General features: G+C 43.4%; 1 protein-coding gene across 1 annotated transcript in view; it reads left to right on the top strand.

Moving 5' to 3' along the window:
• Positions 1 to 16,738, top strand: part of KIAA0196 (KIAA0196 ortholog) — a 55,858-nt gene extending 39,120 nt beyond the window's left edge. The window contains exons 20-29 of the mRNA XM_018058559.1: positions 620 to 744; positions 3,371 to 3,533; positions 3,929 to 4,031; positions 4,120 to 4,199; positions 6,368 to 6,471; positions 7,643 to 7,772; positions 9,216 to 9,312; positions 13,395 to 13,548; positions 14,378 to 14,465; positions 16,324 to 16,738. Of these exons, the coding sequence (XP_017914048.1) occupies positions 620 to 744; positions 3,371 to 3,533; positions 3,929 to 4,031; positions 4,120 to 4,199; positions 6,368 to 6,471; positions 7,643 to 7,772; positions 9,216 to 9,312; positions 13,395 to 13,548; positions 14,378 to 14,465; positions 16,324 to 16,380 (1,101 nt within the window). The 3' untranslated portion in view covers positions 16,381 to 16,738. The remainder of the gene's footprint in view (positions 1 to 619; positions 745 to 3,370; positions 3,534 to 3,928; positions 4,032 to 4,119; positions 4,200 to 6,367; positions 6,472 to 7,642; positions 7,773 to 9,215; positions 9,313 to 13,394; positions 13,549 to 14,377; positions 14,466 to 16,323) is intronic.

Here is a 17,111-nt window from a genome sequence, read left to right as displayed (position 1 = left end):
TTGATTACAACCATCCTAGTGAGTCTGAGTGGTATTTCATTGTGGTTTTGATTTGCATTTCCATCATGACCAATGATGTTGAGCATCTTTTCACGCGCTTATCTACCAGGTTATATCTTCTTTGGAGAAATGTCTAGTCCTTTGCCTATTTTCTGTTGGATTATTTGAGCACCACATTCTTAAGTGTCACAGCTGAGAAGACCGATCTTAGTAATTAACAAGGAGTCACTCACAGGTTTTTAATTAGGGAATTGACATGATTCAGGTGACATTTTCAAAAGATTGTGTATCTTCCAGCCCTATATTTTGGATGTTTATTATTACATTGTCAACTTGTAAGACAGAAAGTAAGAAATTCCTGCGTCTTTTCCTACTTCTCCTCAATCACCTCACTTTTTCACAGTTATTTATTTTTTTAATAAATATTATACATGTTATTTCTGGGAGGCTGTTACTACAGTTTTTAAAATTTCTTCTTCAAAATCAAGGAGCCATTTATATTCACTATTCATGCAACATTATCCTTGTAAAACTATGTGAGAAAAGGATAACTAGGTTAACTTATCAAAGATGGACTAATTATATATGTCCTTGGGGTTCTTTTTTTTTTTTTTTCTAGATTCAAGATTGGCAAAGTATGTACCAGTCTACTCATATTCCAATACCAAAGTTTACCCCTGTGGACGAGTCTGTAACATTTATTGGTCGACTCTGCAGAGAAATCTTGCGAATCACAGACCCAAAGTAGGTATACCTCAATTCCACTGGACAGCAAGTCTCTAAACATAACGATCATATCCTTGACTTCTACTCAGATCATATCCTTGTTCCTGCCATCGCTGGAGCCTTTCTCGTGGGTTGATTAAGTTTACTTTTTCTGGGACTGCATGTTTTCCTCAGTGTGACTGAGGTCACCCCAGTCCAAAGACACATAAATGAAAACAATTAGAAGGTCTGTTCAGCCACCTCTTATTTTAGTCTATGCCTCTGTTTCTTTCTAGCTAACATTACCTGGGTCTGTGGACTACCTGGTTTATTAAAACTTTAAATTTCAAATTTTTCCTGTTACTCATGACCTACTCCCCCATTGCAGTCACTGGCCTTGCACGTGCCAGGTCACACCTTGCACTTCTAAGATGACCTTCTTGTTTCTCAGCCCTACCCTTAGGCACTTTTTGCGGAAGACCCAGCATTTCTTGAGCACTCAGCTTGTGTGCTCCTCCTGGGCCCTGACACACATCCCTTTGCTTGCCCATCACAACAGTCTAAAGGGGTAGGCACCATTATTCATCCCCTGTGCTTCTCAAAGTAACCAAGGCACAAAAAAGCTCAGTCACTTGCCCAGAAGTTAATAAATGGTGGCCCCAGAGTACATACCAGGCCCTCTGACTCTGGGGCCCAAATCTTAAAGCCTGTGTCATTCAAGGGCAACAGTGACTTACAGATTATATATACAGTCACATGGGTGAGAACCTCATAGAGTCCAAATGGCTACTGAGAATACTACAGGTGGGCACCACAGTGGGGACTTGCACACTGTCTGTCTCAGTAAGTCCAGCGGAGTCGTCATTTTTCTTCAGTTGCGCCTCTGATGAAACAGCTGGTACTAAGCCCTACTAAGGGGAGAGCAGGCTTCTGTCCGCTCTCGTGTTCACCCCTGGGCCTGTGCCTGCTCAGTGGAATGACCCATGTGGTTTCCCAGGGAAAGGCGGTATCTCTTCTTTCCCAGTCCAGCGATGCAGGTGAAGTTGACTTTGTGCAAGTTAAATGTCCTCATGACATGTCTTCTCTATACTGCCTTCACATTCAGGCTGATTTTCTGTCAGAACTTAAGAAACTTGACAAACCGTATGTCACCTTCGGCAGAAATGGGTTTGGTCCGTGACTTTCGGGCCAAAAAAAGTGATCCAAAATGTTTTGGGACTTCTCCTTTCTCAGTCCCCATGGGTTGATCTTGGAAGCCCTCCTAGAAACCTGTCTGCCTCACGCACCTAGTGCCAGCTTAATACTGGCAGACAGGATTAAGCATGACTGGGATTTCCATGTCATGTATGGCATCAAAATTGGGAGCCTCTCAGGTGACACAAAGTGCCCACACTGAGTGGTGGAAGCAGGACATTTTGCAGCCTGAAAGTACACTGCTGCTCTGGAAGCCATCTTGCTCTTGCATCTAGTTCCAAATTTAAAATTCCCTCGCTCCTGAGCCTCTTAATTCCCTCCCAAGCCTCATTTCAGTAAAGATATGTATTGGCTCTGAGGACTGGGGCCGTATAATTTTGTGGGGGCTGTTGAAAGTAGAGGCTAGGATTCTACCCCACACATACTCAATCCAACCCTCCAGAAATGGGATCTTGAGATCTGTTTTTTTAAACATGTTCTACCATTGACTTAAGGCTTGCCATGTGGCTCAGTGGGTAAAGAATCCTGCAATGCAAGAGGCACAGAAGGTGGGGATTCAATCCCTGGGTTGGAAGAACCCGTGGAGGAGGACATGGCAACCACTCCGGTATTCTTGCCTGGGAATCTTATGGACAGAGGACCCTGGCGGACTGCAGTCCATAGGGTCTCAAAGAGCCATGCGTGACTGAAGCAACTGAAAACGCACACTGGCACCATTGATTTAAGATCCCCATGCGAACATTTGAGAATCTTGGTGGTTGTGGGTGTGGTGTTAGAATCAGGCCTGTCCAGGACTCAGTTATTTCATGTATAAAGTGAAAGTCAAACAGCTTGTACATCACAGCGCTATTCTGAGGATAAAGAGAGAGCATTCGGAAGGGTCTGGCCCAGGGCCTGACACATAGGCAGTCCTCAGTAAATGTTGTCAGTTTTTATCATCACCATCGTCACGCTCCTGAGTCTCAAAGGGAATTGTTGGTCAATGACCAGGACGAGAAGGAAAGAGGAAATGGCTCTGTCATCATGGCCTCAGACGTGAGGGCATGAGGATTCAAAGTTCCTTTCTTACCCAGCCGGAAGTGGCACAAGACACTGTTTCATCCACAGTCTCTGGATATTTACAGGAAGACCCTCCAGAGAGGTAATGGGGCTCTGAAGTCTTCCAGCCTGGTGACTGAATCTAGCCTTGTCCTTGAGACATGACTCAACTACCCAACCCAGTGGAAACACATCATTCAAACTGGTGACGTAGCAAGGGCAGAAAGAGGTGACTTAACTGAATTTCACCTTCCTGGCCCATCGGACATTCACCATGAGATGTCTTGGCTGCCCAGATGCAGGGGTTATTAAAACAGATCATGAAACCATTGTTCTTCCTATCCAATGCCCCTAATCCTATTGCATCCCTCATCCATTCAGGGTGAATTCTGAGCTGCTTTTGGGTTTTGAGTTTGTTTTGTTTATGTTTTAGAATGACATGTCACATTGACCAGCTGAACACTTGGTATGACATGAAAACCCATCAAGAAGTGACCAGCAGCCGCCTTTTCTCAGAAATCCAAAACACCTTGGGGACTTTCGGCCTGAACGGGTTAGACAGGCTTCTGTGCTTTATGATTGTCAAAGAGTTACAGGTGAGCCTTCGGGTGTCCATGTGTGTTCCGCTGTCCTGGGGAAGAAGGGAGTAGATGGTTTAAGCTTTTCTTTTGTGCTTTCCTATCCTGACATCAGGCATATTTATATAATTCCTGTTAAATAGAGAAGAACTGAGAATAAACTAGAATCTCTTTGGCCAGCATAGTATTTTTACCGGTAGACAGTTTTTGTGAATTTCATCTTGGAAACCAGCAACTCCTCCCAGCAGGGGATGTTTCTGATGGGAACCGGAAGTTGTGTCTTCCCCATCGTCTTATTTGTAGCTTTGTGTGAATGAGGCTTGTCTGTGTTCTGTGTAGCCTTTGAGTTAACTGGAGCATTTGTTCATTTTATTCATTATATTTGGTTCTTTGATCATGCCTTCTCGTTTTAGAATTTCCTCAGCATGTTTCAGAAAATTATCTTGCGAGACAGAACTGTGCAGGAGACTTTAAAAACCCTCATGAATGCCGTCAGCCCCCTAAAAAGCATTGTAGGTAAGTGTTCTAAAATGGGCCTGAGGTCGAGAGAACACTGTAGCCTTTCCAAATTTACTAAATAGAAACTCATATTTTAACCTTTCAGCAAACTCGAATAAAATTTACTTTTCCGCCATTGCTAAAACCCAGAAGATTTGGACCGCTTATCTCGAGGCTATCATGAAGGTACGTTGTGAGAGAAGAATGCTATGGGTTTTTTTTTTTAATTATTTCTGGTAACTTGGTTGCCCCAAGAAAGCCACTCTTCTTTCTTTGGCCATCAAACCAAAAATACATCATTTCGGGTTTATCATTATTTCTAAATGGGTCTGTTCTTTGGCTGTTCTGGACAGTGCTTTTCATTAGCCCATTTATCATGCTTCTTTCACTGAAGAAAACTTTCATTCTGAAATGCCTTTTAGCAAGAGGTGCTTTCACTCAAGGAAACAGGAGTTTTCCTCCCTCAGTCATCCTTCGTCCTTATGTGACAGGTTCATTAATGAACTGCCGTCAGTTTGCCGCCCTAATCTCAGCCGGTAGAGTAGTTAAGTAGCTGCACAAAAGCTAGAAAGCCAGGTTCCTCTGGACATGTCATCCTTACACTGACTAGAGCGTGTCTTTGGAAATGAGTGAGAAAGTGAGATGGGGAGATGTAGGTGTGCGCCACCTTACTGTGCTTCACTGCACTGCGCTTTGCAGGCATTGCATTTTGCACGGATTGAAAGCTTGTGACAACCCTGTGTCGAGCAAGACTGTCACCACCATTTCTCCAACAACTTTTGCTCACTTTGTGTCACATTTCAGGAATTCTCGCAATACTGCAAGTTTTTTTCATTATTGTTATATTTGTGACAATGATCTGTGATCAGTGACCTTTCTTACCACTCTGAAGGATGGCTAGCTTTTTTGGCAATAAAGTATTTTTAAATTATTTTTTAGACATAATGCTTTTATACACTTAATAGACTACAATATAATGTGAACATAACTTTTATATGCACTGGAAAACCAGAAAATTCATGTGGCTCTCTTTATTGCAATATTTGCTTTATTTATAGTGATCTGGAGCCAAACTCAGTATTTCGAAGGTGTGCCTGTGATTTGCCGGATGGAAATCCAGGTTGCTTTAGAATCCACGCGTCTGCCTTTACACTGTGGCGTTGACTTCCAGAGACACCTTGTGTCTTCTGCATACCCTCCTCTCATCACTTGATGACCTGAGGCATTCAGTAACCCTTTGCTGAACACCCTTATGTGGGTGCAGAACATTGTCAGTTGCTGTAAGACAGAGTTCAAGGAAGCTGGCTGTCTCCCTGGAAAGCCTACTCACAGTACAATAGGAAAGAGATTTCCTGGTGGAAAACTGACTGATGGTAAAAAGTGTCAGATACCAAAGGAGAAGTCTAGACCCCTGACAGAATTTGGAGCAGTCCTGTTCTCTTGTTCCCAATTATGTAAGTTGCTCATTAAAACAGGAGTTGTTGGTGTCTCAGCCCAATTCACAGTATATTTCTCATCATTTCATTGAGTTTTTGTTCTAATCTGGAAACTTAAAATTGAATAGAAGCCTTTGCCTCTGCTAGATGGCCTCTTGTTATATAGGTCTGACTTGCCCTAAGCCAGGATAACAAGGGAAGGAAGTTATAATAAATCTGTTCTTTTAATTGCTTGAGAATTACATTTTGTTACAATTGGCTTCCATTGTTATCCTGTATGTTTTATTTCATACATTCAAAAGAACTATTCTGAGACAACATCCATAAACTGCTCCAACTTTCTAAAGATGTCCAAAGTGCCAACAAAACAGAAGAACCCCTGGTTTCAGGGTTATCCTTGTTAGAAGGGCCTTCTTGGAAGATTGTATGTAGGTTATTTTATCACCTTGATTATTTCATGATCTATGAGCCTGAGGGATGTAGACAGAATGATACTGACCAAATGTTAGAGTGAAATGGCACCCTGAGGGCTTGAGAAAGTTCAATTTATGACAGATAAAGAAAGTAGGGCTTCTTATTAGTGGTTACTGAACATGAGAACTTATTCTAAAAGATAAAAAATAGAGCTTCAGAACACATACCTTTAATCCACGGACAACAAGAACATTAATGGTTCACTTTTAGACTATTAGGTTCAGTATTAGACTTCAGGGTTCGGTTGAGGTTGGCATACAGGATCTCTGCAGGCATTTCTTGAAGGGTCCCTTGTGCTCCATCAGCAGTGATGCTGGTCTTAGGCATGAAACCAGTCCAGGAAATGCTTGAATTTTTCTGTAGAATGTTGTGAACCTTTCAATGAAAACTTGTCATCTTTTTGTTCATCAGCTTTTCCCTGTTCTTTCTCTTGCTTGTTCACAGGTTGGGCAGATGCAGATCCTGAGACAACAGATTGCCAATGAATTAAATTATTCTTGTCGGTTTGACTCCAAACACCTGGCAGCTGCTCTGGAGAACCTCAATAAGTAAATGCTGGCATTTGAAACAGCCACCTCTGGGCCTAGACTGTTCACCATCAGTCAGCATCCCAGTCTTCAGTGCCTGCTCTTTTTTGTATTGGAGGATAGTTGCTTTACAGTGTTGTGTTAGCTTCTCCCGTGCAACACAGCGAATCAGCTGCACAGCCTACCTGAATCCCCTCTCTTTTTGGACTTCTTTCCCACTTAGGTCGCCACAGAACATTGAGTAGAGTTCCCTGTGCTCTGTAGTAGGTTTTCATTAGTTATCTGTTCTATGTATTCAGTATCTGGGTGGCTGAGTGGTAAAGAATCCACCTGCAAGGCAGGAGACATGGGCCCAATTCCTGGGTCAGGAAGATCCTCTGGAGGAGGGCATGGCAACCTACTCCAGTATTCCTACCTGGAGAATCCCATGGACAGAGAAGCCTGGTGGGCTACAGTCCCTGGGGTAGCAAGGAGTCAGACAGTTGCATGAAGCAGCTGAGCATGCATGCAGGCACCTACTCTTTTAAGTTCTTTTTGAGTGAGAACGCTCTCTGAATTTATAGGCTTCCCTGTAAATTCCCATAGGTGATCAAATCTACCTTCAGAAGCCTCTCGCTTCAGTATTGTCTCTTTTTTTTGATGGAATCATTTCAGCCAACATGTATTGATCACTTAATACACATCAGACAGTTTGCTAGATTCTTGCTAGACTGAGAAAGCAATTGTCACCAAAATCCGCACTTGACTTTCCACAGAACTGAATTAGAAGCACCTTGATGACCGGCGTGGCTGTGGACACATATCCTAGCATCCAGTCACACTCTCCACCTGACCAGCAGCTTGCTCTCATTTTGAGCCTCCTGCTTAAAGATAAATAATCCATGCTTCTTGGTCACAAAGTCAGTGTGCTTTTGACAAAGTAGGTATTGAAACTAGTTCAGTCAACTCCTAAAAATTTAAGTGGTGAAAGCATTTGATTTGGGTGAACTTTAAAAGAAAACATAATATAAGTTCAGATTTCCCACTTATCACTAATCACAGGTATGGAAATTGAGGATTTGAAAGGAGCAAGCCCTTGTTACAAGAGGACACTGAATCCCTGGAAGATTATAGCGTAGCTTGTGTTAACTGTTGTCTGTATTCAGTTTATCTCTAACATTTATCACTATTGTTGTTGTTTTTCTTCATTCAGGGCACTCCTAGCAGATATCGAAGCCCACTATCAGGACCCTTCACTTCCTTACCCCAAAGAAGATAACACACTCTTATATGAAATCACTGCCTACCTGGAGGCAGCTGGCATCCACAACCCACTGAACAAGGTTCATGATTACTAACATGTAATATAATGCTGTGGTGGGAGACAGGGTGGGACCAAAGGCCATCTGGCCCAGGTAGCAGATCCCCGCGCTCCATCTGACATTGGAAGACCCTGGTTCCAAACCCAGAACCTCTGCTCTCGTGATCCTCCGCCCTTTCTGGGTTCCCATTCTCTACGTGTAATATGAAGATGATCACGCCCCCGCTGCCTGACTCAGGGCTGTGGGAGTCAACAGTGATAACAGTGTTTGTCAGAACTGAGTGGCAAGTGCTGTATCAGTAAGAGATGAGTTTTAGGTTTCTCTGGGGTTTGGTATTTGAACTGCTCCTAAATGGTGGCATCGATCCTTCTCGCCCAAAGACCCTTCCCTCCTTGGCTGACAGTAATCACAGTCAGAATCTGGGGAGACAGGCTCTCTTCTGCTGTTCTGATCTCCATAAACCTCTGAGAACTGGAAGCGTTTTTCACATGTTAGTGCCAGATCACATGTAGTACCAGAACCTGTCCCAGACTGACTTGAAGCTGTTTATACCCCTGTGAATTGTCATGTTTTTGCAGAAATACAGATAACTGTGCTTATAGTCTGCACTGTATTGCCTACCTAAAATCTTTATTGTAATATGAAATTCTGAAATCTGTATGATCCCCTGGGTTTGAGGTAAGATTATGAACATAAATAGCACCTAACATTTTACTAAGAATTGTGTGCCAAGCACTGTGTTAACCCTGACTAGGTGCTCTCACTTAATCTCACAGCAGCCTCATGAAATGTGCCCTTGTCGGGGGAGGAACCTGAGGCTCAGAGGTTGATAACTTCCCAGGGCCCCACAGTAGCCAGCCATGGAACCAGGCTGTCTGACCAGAGTTGGTGCTGCTGGCCAGGATGCCACCTGCCTCCCAGGGAATCAGAATGACTAGGAGAGGGGAGATGGCTGGGTGTGGCCTGACTGTGCTTTCTGCCTCGTGAACTGGGCAGGGGAGACTGCTCTGTGGCATTGCCCAGAGAAAAGGAAATGGCAATGGGACCCGCACTTGCTTTCTACTTAGGCACTGCTATGCAGTGCTATGGGGGTCTTCCTTCTTTCTTTCTGCCTCTTTTCTCTTTCCCTCTCTTTGCCCTCCTTCTGGCTTGGCCTTGACTTTCTTGCTTATCTTCCTCCCCCACCCCAGCCCCCTTGTTTTGTTACTGACATTAAGAGGATTGGAGGGAGAAAAAGAGGATTGGGGGTGGGGGGAGTAACTGCTAATCTCTAAGCAAAATTGTTCCTTTCCCAAGAGGGCTAATTGTAAGTAGGTGTCTGTGTTTGGAGGGAGAAGGGGTCGGTGGTATTAAATAAAACTCTGAAGGCAGCGAATCAGTGGAACCACCCTAGTTTTCAGTAGTCAGAAGAGCAAACTGAAATTAAACGGCAGCTTTCCTTTTGAAACTGTTTTCTCTTTCCAGATATACATCACGACAAAGCGTTTACCCTACTTCCCGGTGGTCAACTTTCTGTTTTTGATCGCCCAGCTGCCAAAGCTTCAGTACAACAAAAATCTAGGTGCTGTATGACATTTATTCTTTACAGTAAGGAACAATGGTGGTAGATTAACATCTAACCGAACATCCCTTGGTAGAGAATGCTATGTCACATATGAGATGTTTCTTACTAATTTCATGTTCATAAAAATCCAAGTCCTTGGGCCTCTGAAATATCATGAAGACAGTGGATTTAATATCAACCAAGTATAATTTACAGTGGTTGATTATCCAACTTGTAAAATGTGTGGGACCTTTGCTTCTCTCTTTTCTTTAAAGGAGCTGATTTTGGTGGGCAAGAAACTTCTTTTGGTTAATGTCCTACTCTTTCAGTAGCTGTCATGTGCTTACTGTGGAGCTTTGGTATGAAGAGTAACAATATAGTTACAGAGAGGAGACTAATCCTCTGGTACTTTACTCTGGGATATCTGTTACTTTAGTTTTGAGAATATGTGATACAAACAATAGCTACCAAAGGCTATCAGTATATTTGTCCTATCAAGCATTATAACCCAATTTTTTTGTGTCATTGACTTTATCTTAAACATTTTTATAAGATTCCCAGGTATTTCCTCTGTCTCCAAACTTAGTAGAGTTTTTTAAAGTCTGCTATAGAGTTTAATTTACTTTACAAGTATTTTCTATAAGTGTAACCATATACTTTTTCTAACCAGCCATTCCAAAATGTATTTCTTCTTTGAAGTATTTCCCTTCCTATTTCAAAAGTTTTTTTAGGATAAAGATGTGGATTTTCTTTAAGGTTTTTAATTTCCTCATTCAAAAAAATCCAGACACAGCCCCGATAACAATATTTGTCACAGCCGCAGAATGCAGGGCATGGTTCTCAGTCACTTAGTGTTAGTCACTCGGTCGTGTCCGAGTCTTTGCAACCCCGTGGACAATAGTCTCTGTCTGTGGATTTCCAAAGAAGAATACTGGAGGGCGTTGCCATTCCCTTCTCCAGGGGATCTTCCCAACCCAGGGATCGAACCCAGGTCTCCTGCATTGCAGGCGGATTCTTACCAGCTGAGCCACCAGGGAAGCTCAGTCCCTTAGTCGTGTGTAACTCTTCGTGGCCCCATGGACGGTGACCCACCAGTCTCCTCTGTCCATGAGATCCTGCCAGCAAGAATGCTAGAATGGGGTGCCATTTCCTTCTCCAGTGCAGGGCATGGCGGCACCCGGTAAGCCTTGGCTGTAGGGTGGAGGGAACAAAGGTGTGTCTGGATTCTGACTTCACAACTTACCATCTATGTGACGTTGGCCAAGATACTTAAACTTGTAGGCCAGTTAGAACTTAAAAATACCTGTGACGGTACCTCTCACAGAGCAAGTGCTTACCTGATGCTAAATCCCTTTCTGGATGTTGGTCAGAATCAGTGTAAAGAACTATCCCAAGATGGACTTAAAAGTTCATCTCAAGATTGAGATCCATGACCTCTCTCTCTTATGACTAAATAAGAAGGTATGCTTCTTTATAATAAGGCGTTCTCAGCACATGAAGATACCTTGTTTTCGTTAAGACTGTTTGCTCACTGGTCTCATCCTTAGTTACCATTTCATTGCATGTGTTTAACGTCATGCTCCTTGACTGTACAGCTGCTTATGAGAAGCATGTCACTATGCCACAGAATTCCCAGATCTTGAAATAAAACTGTGAAGTTTCTTAGAAAGTTCCTGTACCTGACTACAGTCCTTTTCATAAATCAGGTCACTGTGTTAAGTTGGGGATTAAATTAAAGAAAAAGCAGACTGAGGAAGGAGCATCAACATGTAGTGTACCCTGAAAGCTTTTATATAAACCCTGTGAGCATTGTTCTCAAGACTGATCTAAGAAGCGTATAGCTGCTTTGGTCAGTCTCTTAAAAAGGAATCTCTGTGGTGCTCCATGCAGAGACGTCTTTGTTGTAAACATCCCCTTTGCTATCTACCTGGGAAGGATTCTCTCTCCATGTTCTGAGTACAGCTAGTGTCTTACAGTGGGCATTGAGTAATTTGGAATTGCCAAGGCCTAGATTGTGTAACGGAGAAGGCAGTGGCACCCCACTCCAGTACTCTTGCCTGGAAAATCCCATGGGCGGAGGAGCCTGGTAGGCTGCAATCCATGGTGTCGCTGAGGCTCGGACACGACTGAGCAACTTCATTTTCACTTTTCGCTTTCATGCGTTGGAGAAGGAAATGGCAACCCACTCCAGTGTTCTTGCCTGGAGAATCCCAGGGACAGGGGAGCCTGGTAGGCTGCCGTCTCTGGGGTCACACAGTCGGACACAACTTAAGTGACTTAGCAGCAGCAGCAACAGGTTATATAAATCAAGATAGCTTGTTTTGGCATCTTAAATAAGTTTTCTCAGTCTTCACAAGAACCCAAATGTGGGGATTGATTAACTTTCTAATCAACTGCCAATCATTTTCCCAAAGTGGTTGTACCATTTTTACAACTTACCATCATTTGGCCATCTCAGTCTTTTAAACATTATAATGGGTATGTAGGGTATCTCATTTGGAGAAGGAAATGGCATCCCACTCCAGTATTCTTGCCTGGAGAATCCCAGGGACAGGGGAGCCTGATGGGCTGCTGTCTATGGGGTCGCACAGAGTCAGACACAACTGAAGCGACTTAGCAGCAGCAGCAGCAGGGTATCTGATTATAGTTTTAACTTGCCTTTCCCTGATGGGTTATGATGTTGAGCACTTTTTCAAATGCTTTTTGGCTCTTTATATTTTTTGTTTGTGTGTTTATCTTTCTTTGCTAAGTGTCTGTTCAAGTTTTTGCCTGTTTTCATATTGAGTTAATAGCTTTTTTATCACTGAGTTGTAGGAGTTATTTATTTTACGGATACAAGTCCTTTTTTTGATATACATGCTGTAAATTTTTTTTTCTAGCAAAATGGTTTACCTATTCATTTTCCTTACTTGTGACCATAATGAGCAGAAGTTTATTGCTGATGATATCCAATTTATCCATTTTTTTCCTTTATCATTAGTCCTTCTATCCTCTAATAAACCTTTGCCTATCCCAAGGGCACAGACTGTCCTTTTTTTTTTTTCCCTAGAAACTTTGTACTTGTAGCTTTTACATTGAGGTCTGTGGCCTATTTCAAATTACTTTTTATGTGAAATAGGGCTCAAGGTTCATTTTTTTTCCCCATAAAGATATCTATTTTTAGCTTCAGTTATTGAGACGATTTCTCTTTCTCCATTAAATAGTGTGAATATCCATGGAAATCCAATTGCTCCTTTAAGGGTATGACTATTTCTGTATTTTCTTGTCTGTTCCATTGATCTGTTTACCTATCCTTATGCCAGTACTGTCTTGATTACTGTAACTTTATAGTAAGTCTTGAAATCTGGCAATAAAAGTTTCCAACTTTGTGGGGGTTTTTTTTCCCAACGCTGCTCTGTCTCCTGTTCCCCAAACAGCCATTCAGGCAGGTCAAGGTCTCCATATTTGGGCAGAAATCCTTAGTGACAAGGCCAGCTTTGGCACTCACTCACTCACTTGACATAGTTCCTTCTTCTCCTGTCCTGACTTCGGCACATTCTTTTCTTGTGTAACATTTTATCCGTCTCTCTTTTTTTTCTTTTTAATTGGAGGATAATTGCTTTACAATATTGTGTTGACTTCCGCCATACAACAACATGAATCAGCCCTAAGTATACATTTGACCCTCCCTCTTGATTGAACCTCCTCCCCACCCCACTAGGTTATCACAAAGGACCATGTTGAGCTCCCTGTATTATACAGCAGCTTCCCATTAGCTGTCTGTTTCACATATGGTAATGTATATGTTTAAACGCTACTCTCTATAATACTTTCTACCATTGCATCCATTAATTACAAAATCCTAAAGAAACAATGTTGGTAATTATAAAAATCAGTACCCATTTTAGGGAGTTGGATCCTTCAGCCCACTAGAAGCCCCCATCAGTCCTGGATCCAATTCGAAATGTAGTCCTGGATTGTCATTCCCTCCAGATAATCATTTGCCAGAGATCACGTGGGCCCCAGCACCTTGACATTCATGAACATTCATCCTGAATGAATGCTGCGAAAGGCCAGCACGTCCCTCGGTGGTGTAATCTGTGGTCTATCGGTCCTCGCAGGAATGGTCTGCCGAAAGCCCGCCGACCCCGTGGACTGGCCGCCGCTGGTGCTGGGGCTCCTCACCCTGCTGAAGCAGTTTCATTCCCGGTACACGGAACAGTTCCTGGCGCTGATCGGCCAGTTTATCCGCTCCACAGTGGAGCAGTGTGTAAGGTACAGAAGGCCAACCAGGAAAAAGTGGAATCGGTGTTCCAGAATGGGCTGGAAACTGCACGCGCCAGACCCCTCTTAGTATCCCCCTAGTACAGCCAGGAACCCGCTGCTCACCCTGCTCTGTGAGCAGGCTCGGGCACATCTCCTGTTGGGGCAATTGAAGGTGTGCCCATCCTTCGTCACACCGCTGAGGAGTCGCTGGGAGTCCCCTGGGAGCACTCACTGTAAATGAGTCATGAGCACTGTGAGCAAGCCCCACGGGGGAGAAAGTAGAGGCCTGCCCCTCTGCCCTCATGGGTGCTGTGCCCAGACCTCAGTGAGCCCGTGTCCTCCCCCTGGGCCACTTACCCAGGGACAGCTCCACCCTTCAGCGGGAGTCAGGGAGCCACCCCACTGTCAGCACAGCCCGAGGTCCTGGTGTGAAATCAAACACATGAAACACGGAAGCTCCTACTTGATACAAAGCTTGTAAACCTTTAGTTTTTCCTCTCCTCCACCCCAAATGCGGCTTTTCTGGGATAGAACAAGTTATGTATTTGCATGGGATGCTGGGTCCCAAGTCTCCTCTGTTACCCTAAAGGGTCAGCAGGGGCATGTCATAAAGACCCATGTAGACCATTCAGAGAAGTTTGGATTCCCTCCTCCAGGCTGTGTGCTGAAGATGGGCCAGCAAGATATGGCTCAGTGTAATAATCAAGAGGAGATTCTGTACATGTGGCTCTTCTTTGGCTTCATAGAGTCATCTGTCGTCTCTTTCAGTCTTTCACTATTTTGACTAAGGGTCTACGTATGAAAGCAGTTCATTGATCCAGACTGTTCTGTGTTGCAGCCAGAAGATACCAGAAATGCCTGCTGATGTTGTGGGCGCCCTTCTGTTTCTGGAGGATTATGTTCGATACACAAAGCTACCCCGGAGGGTAAGCAATAGATAAAGAACACTATTGATGCCCCTTTGGGACCTCCCTGGAGAACCAGTGGTTAAGACTCCACATTCTATCACAGGAGGAGCCATGGGTTCCATCCTTGGTTGGGAGACTAAGATTCCACATGCCACACAGTGCAGCCAAAAAACATTAATGCCCTTTTTGTAGGAAGATGGTTTGAAGAAAGGCCCTGGACTCATGAGGAATGAAGTCCAAAAGCTCATTCCCTGTGAACACCTCTGAGCCCCTCGCCCTGCTATGCCCCAGGGCTCGGCTCGAATGTTCAGTGCTTTGCAAGAAGCCATGATTGAACACAGCTTCCCTGCTCATCTTCTCACCCTCTGCCATGCCCTCCTCCACTCTGCAGGTCACCCTGTTCAGGAGTTAAGCTGGGCACTCCAGGAGAGAATTCTTTAAGAGGCCAGGGTAGCGAATGATTGTGTGGTTTGTTTCTTCATCTCCACAATAACCCAGTTCCTGCAGCCCATTTGGCTAAGTTCCCTCCATGGTTGAAGTGTTGTACAACCATGGTTTCCAAAAATGACAAAAGTTCACCAAGATACCTGTGTAAGGATATTCAGAACATGAAATTTAGCACAGCAAAGGACACAAGGTTATGTGACCCTAGTTGTAAGTGTAGGTGTTTTAAGTGTAAGTTTTAAGTGTAAGTGTATGTGTGTGTATTAATTGTAAGAATTTGATACAAAATAATACTCACTTTTAGTTTTCTTGAGGGAATTAAGATCAGATATTATTCCTTTTTATACTCCTCTCCATTTTCTAATTTTCCTCAAATTAGCAAGTGACACAAAGGTCTGTCTAGTCGAAGCTATGGTTTTTCCAGTGGTCATGTATGGATGTGAGAGTTGGGCTATAAAGAAAGCTCAGCACTGAAGAATTGATGCTTTTGAACTGTGGTGTTGGAGGAGACTCTTGAGAGTTCCTTGGACTGCAAGGAGATCCAACTGGTCCATCCTAAAGGAAATACTCCTGAATATTTATTGGAAGGACTGATGCTGAAGCTGAAACTCTAATACTTTGGCCACATGATGCAAAGAACTGACTTGTTTGAAAAGACCCTGATGCTGGGAAAGATTGAAGGCGGGAGGAGAAGGAGATGACAGAGGATGAGATGGTTGGATGGCATCACCGACTCAATGGACATGAGTTTGAGCAAACTCCGGGAGTTGGTGATAGACAGGGAGGCCTGGCGTGCTGCAGTCCATGGGGTCACAAAGAGTCAGACAGGACTGAGCGACTGAACTGAACTTTATAGTCAGAAAAAAATTAAACATTGCTTTTAAAGACCGACTTCCAGCACTAGATGTCCTGTTCTTCTGAGTTGGTCATTAGTTGATTATGAGATGACCTGAGAGCAGTCTTAGTACTTCCGAGAGGCATGTGCATTTTTGCAGATCCAAGTGCCTTTAAGAGCCAGGGGGTCTTCTCGTCTAGGGGTTGGGCAGTGGAGGGCTGGGGAAGGGACTGTACTGCACCCCTTCAGATGTCAGCAGTGCCAAGAAATTAAACATCAGTGGTAGAAATGCCAGAAAAAGAAGGTGGTGGTTTCAATTAGTGGTTCATTATTTCCCAGTGATTCACCTTGCTCCAAAGGATGTCTTCCTCTCTTTAATTTTCATATGGAAAATTTTGAAATTTTTTATATGATACCAATATAATAGCATATAATAGGTATCATATGTTAATACATTCATGTTACTCTGCATTTCATTTTCATTTTAAAACTACGCCACTCCATGTTATTTTTGTCTAGGACAGATTACCAGGGACTACTGCTGAATTTGATCTTCATACACTATGACACCGTTAACTCTTGTTTTCATTTTTTTAGGTTGCTGAAGCACATGTGCCTAATTTCATTTTTGATGAGTTCAGAACAGTCCTGTAACTTTGACTTCTGCTTCTTCAATGAAAGGATTATCCTTAAATCTTCCCACCATTACTAAAATGAACTTGGAAATGAAAAGAAACCCACCTGCTCGGAGAACTGCATTTTTTCCCTTTCTTATGGGAAACATCAGACATTCTGAGTAAGATGTATCCACTGAACGAGTTAATATAATTAATATTGTTTAAATCATGGTATTATGTACAATTTATATCATGTAGAAGCAGAACACATTTTTGTACTGCCTCTTATAAATGCTGACTATAGTGGTTATGTATAAATCCACTTAGTTTTATGTTCTGAAGAACTATTTGTGCAACTCCAGATTTTCAGTAAAATAGTATTGCCAGTACCCGAAGTCATTTTTCTGCCTGTTATTCAAACACAACATATTCACCCAGCAAAATACCTTGCCTGGAAGGTAAGAAAGGAGCCTGGTAGGTCCGCTGTTGTGCCCATGGTCACATCTGGGACAGGCTGGCAGGCACATGGTGAGCACAAGACTGGAACCAGCAGTAGAGACCACACCATCCATGGGCCACAGACCTTGGAAGTTTTCTCAGGTCTGAGGCTCAGTGTCCTCTTCCAACCCCAGATACCTCAGGGGTCCCTGCTTCCCTTCTGTAGGACTCCCCAACTTCAGCTGCTCCTTCCTCAACAACCCCTGAGGAACCCCACCCCAAGTCCCCACAATGCCCCCCACCCTTATTTTCATAACAGCCATTATTACC

Source organism: Capra hircus, chromosome 14, assembly GCF_001704415.2.
Source record: "Capra hircus breed San Clemente chromosome 14, ASM170441v1, whole genome shotgun sequence".
In the NCBI taxonomy this organism is placed as follows: Eukaryota; Metazoa; Chordata; class Mammalia; order Artiodactyla; family Bovidae; genus Capra; species Capra hircus.
This window is presented reverse-complemented; position numbering and strand designations above follow the sequence as displayed.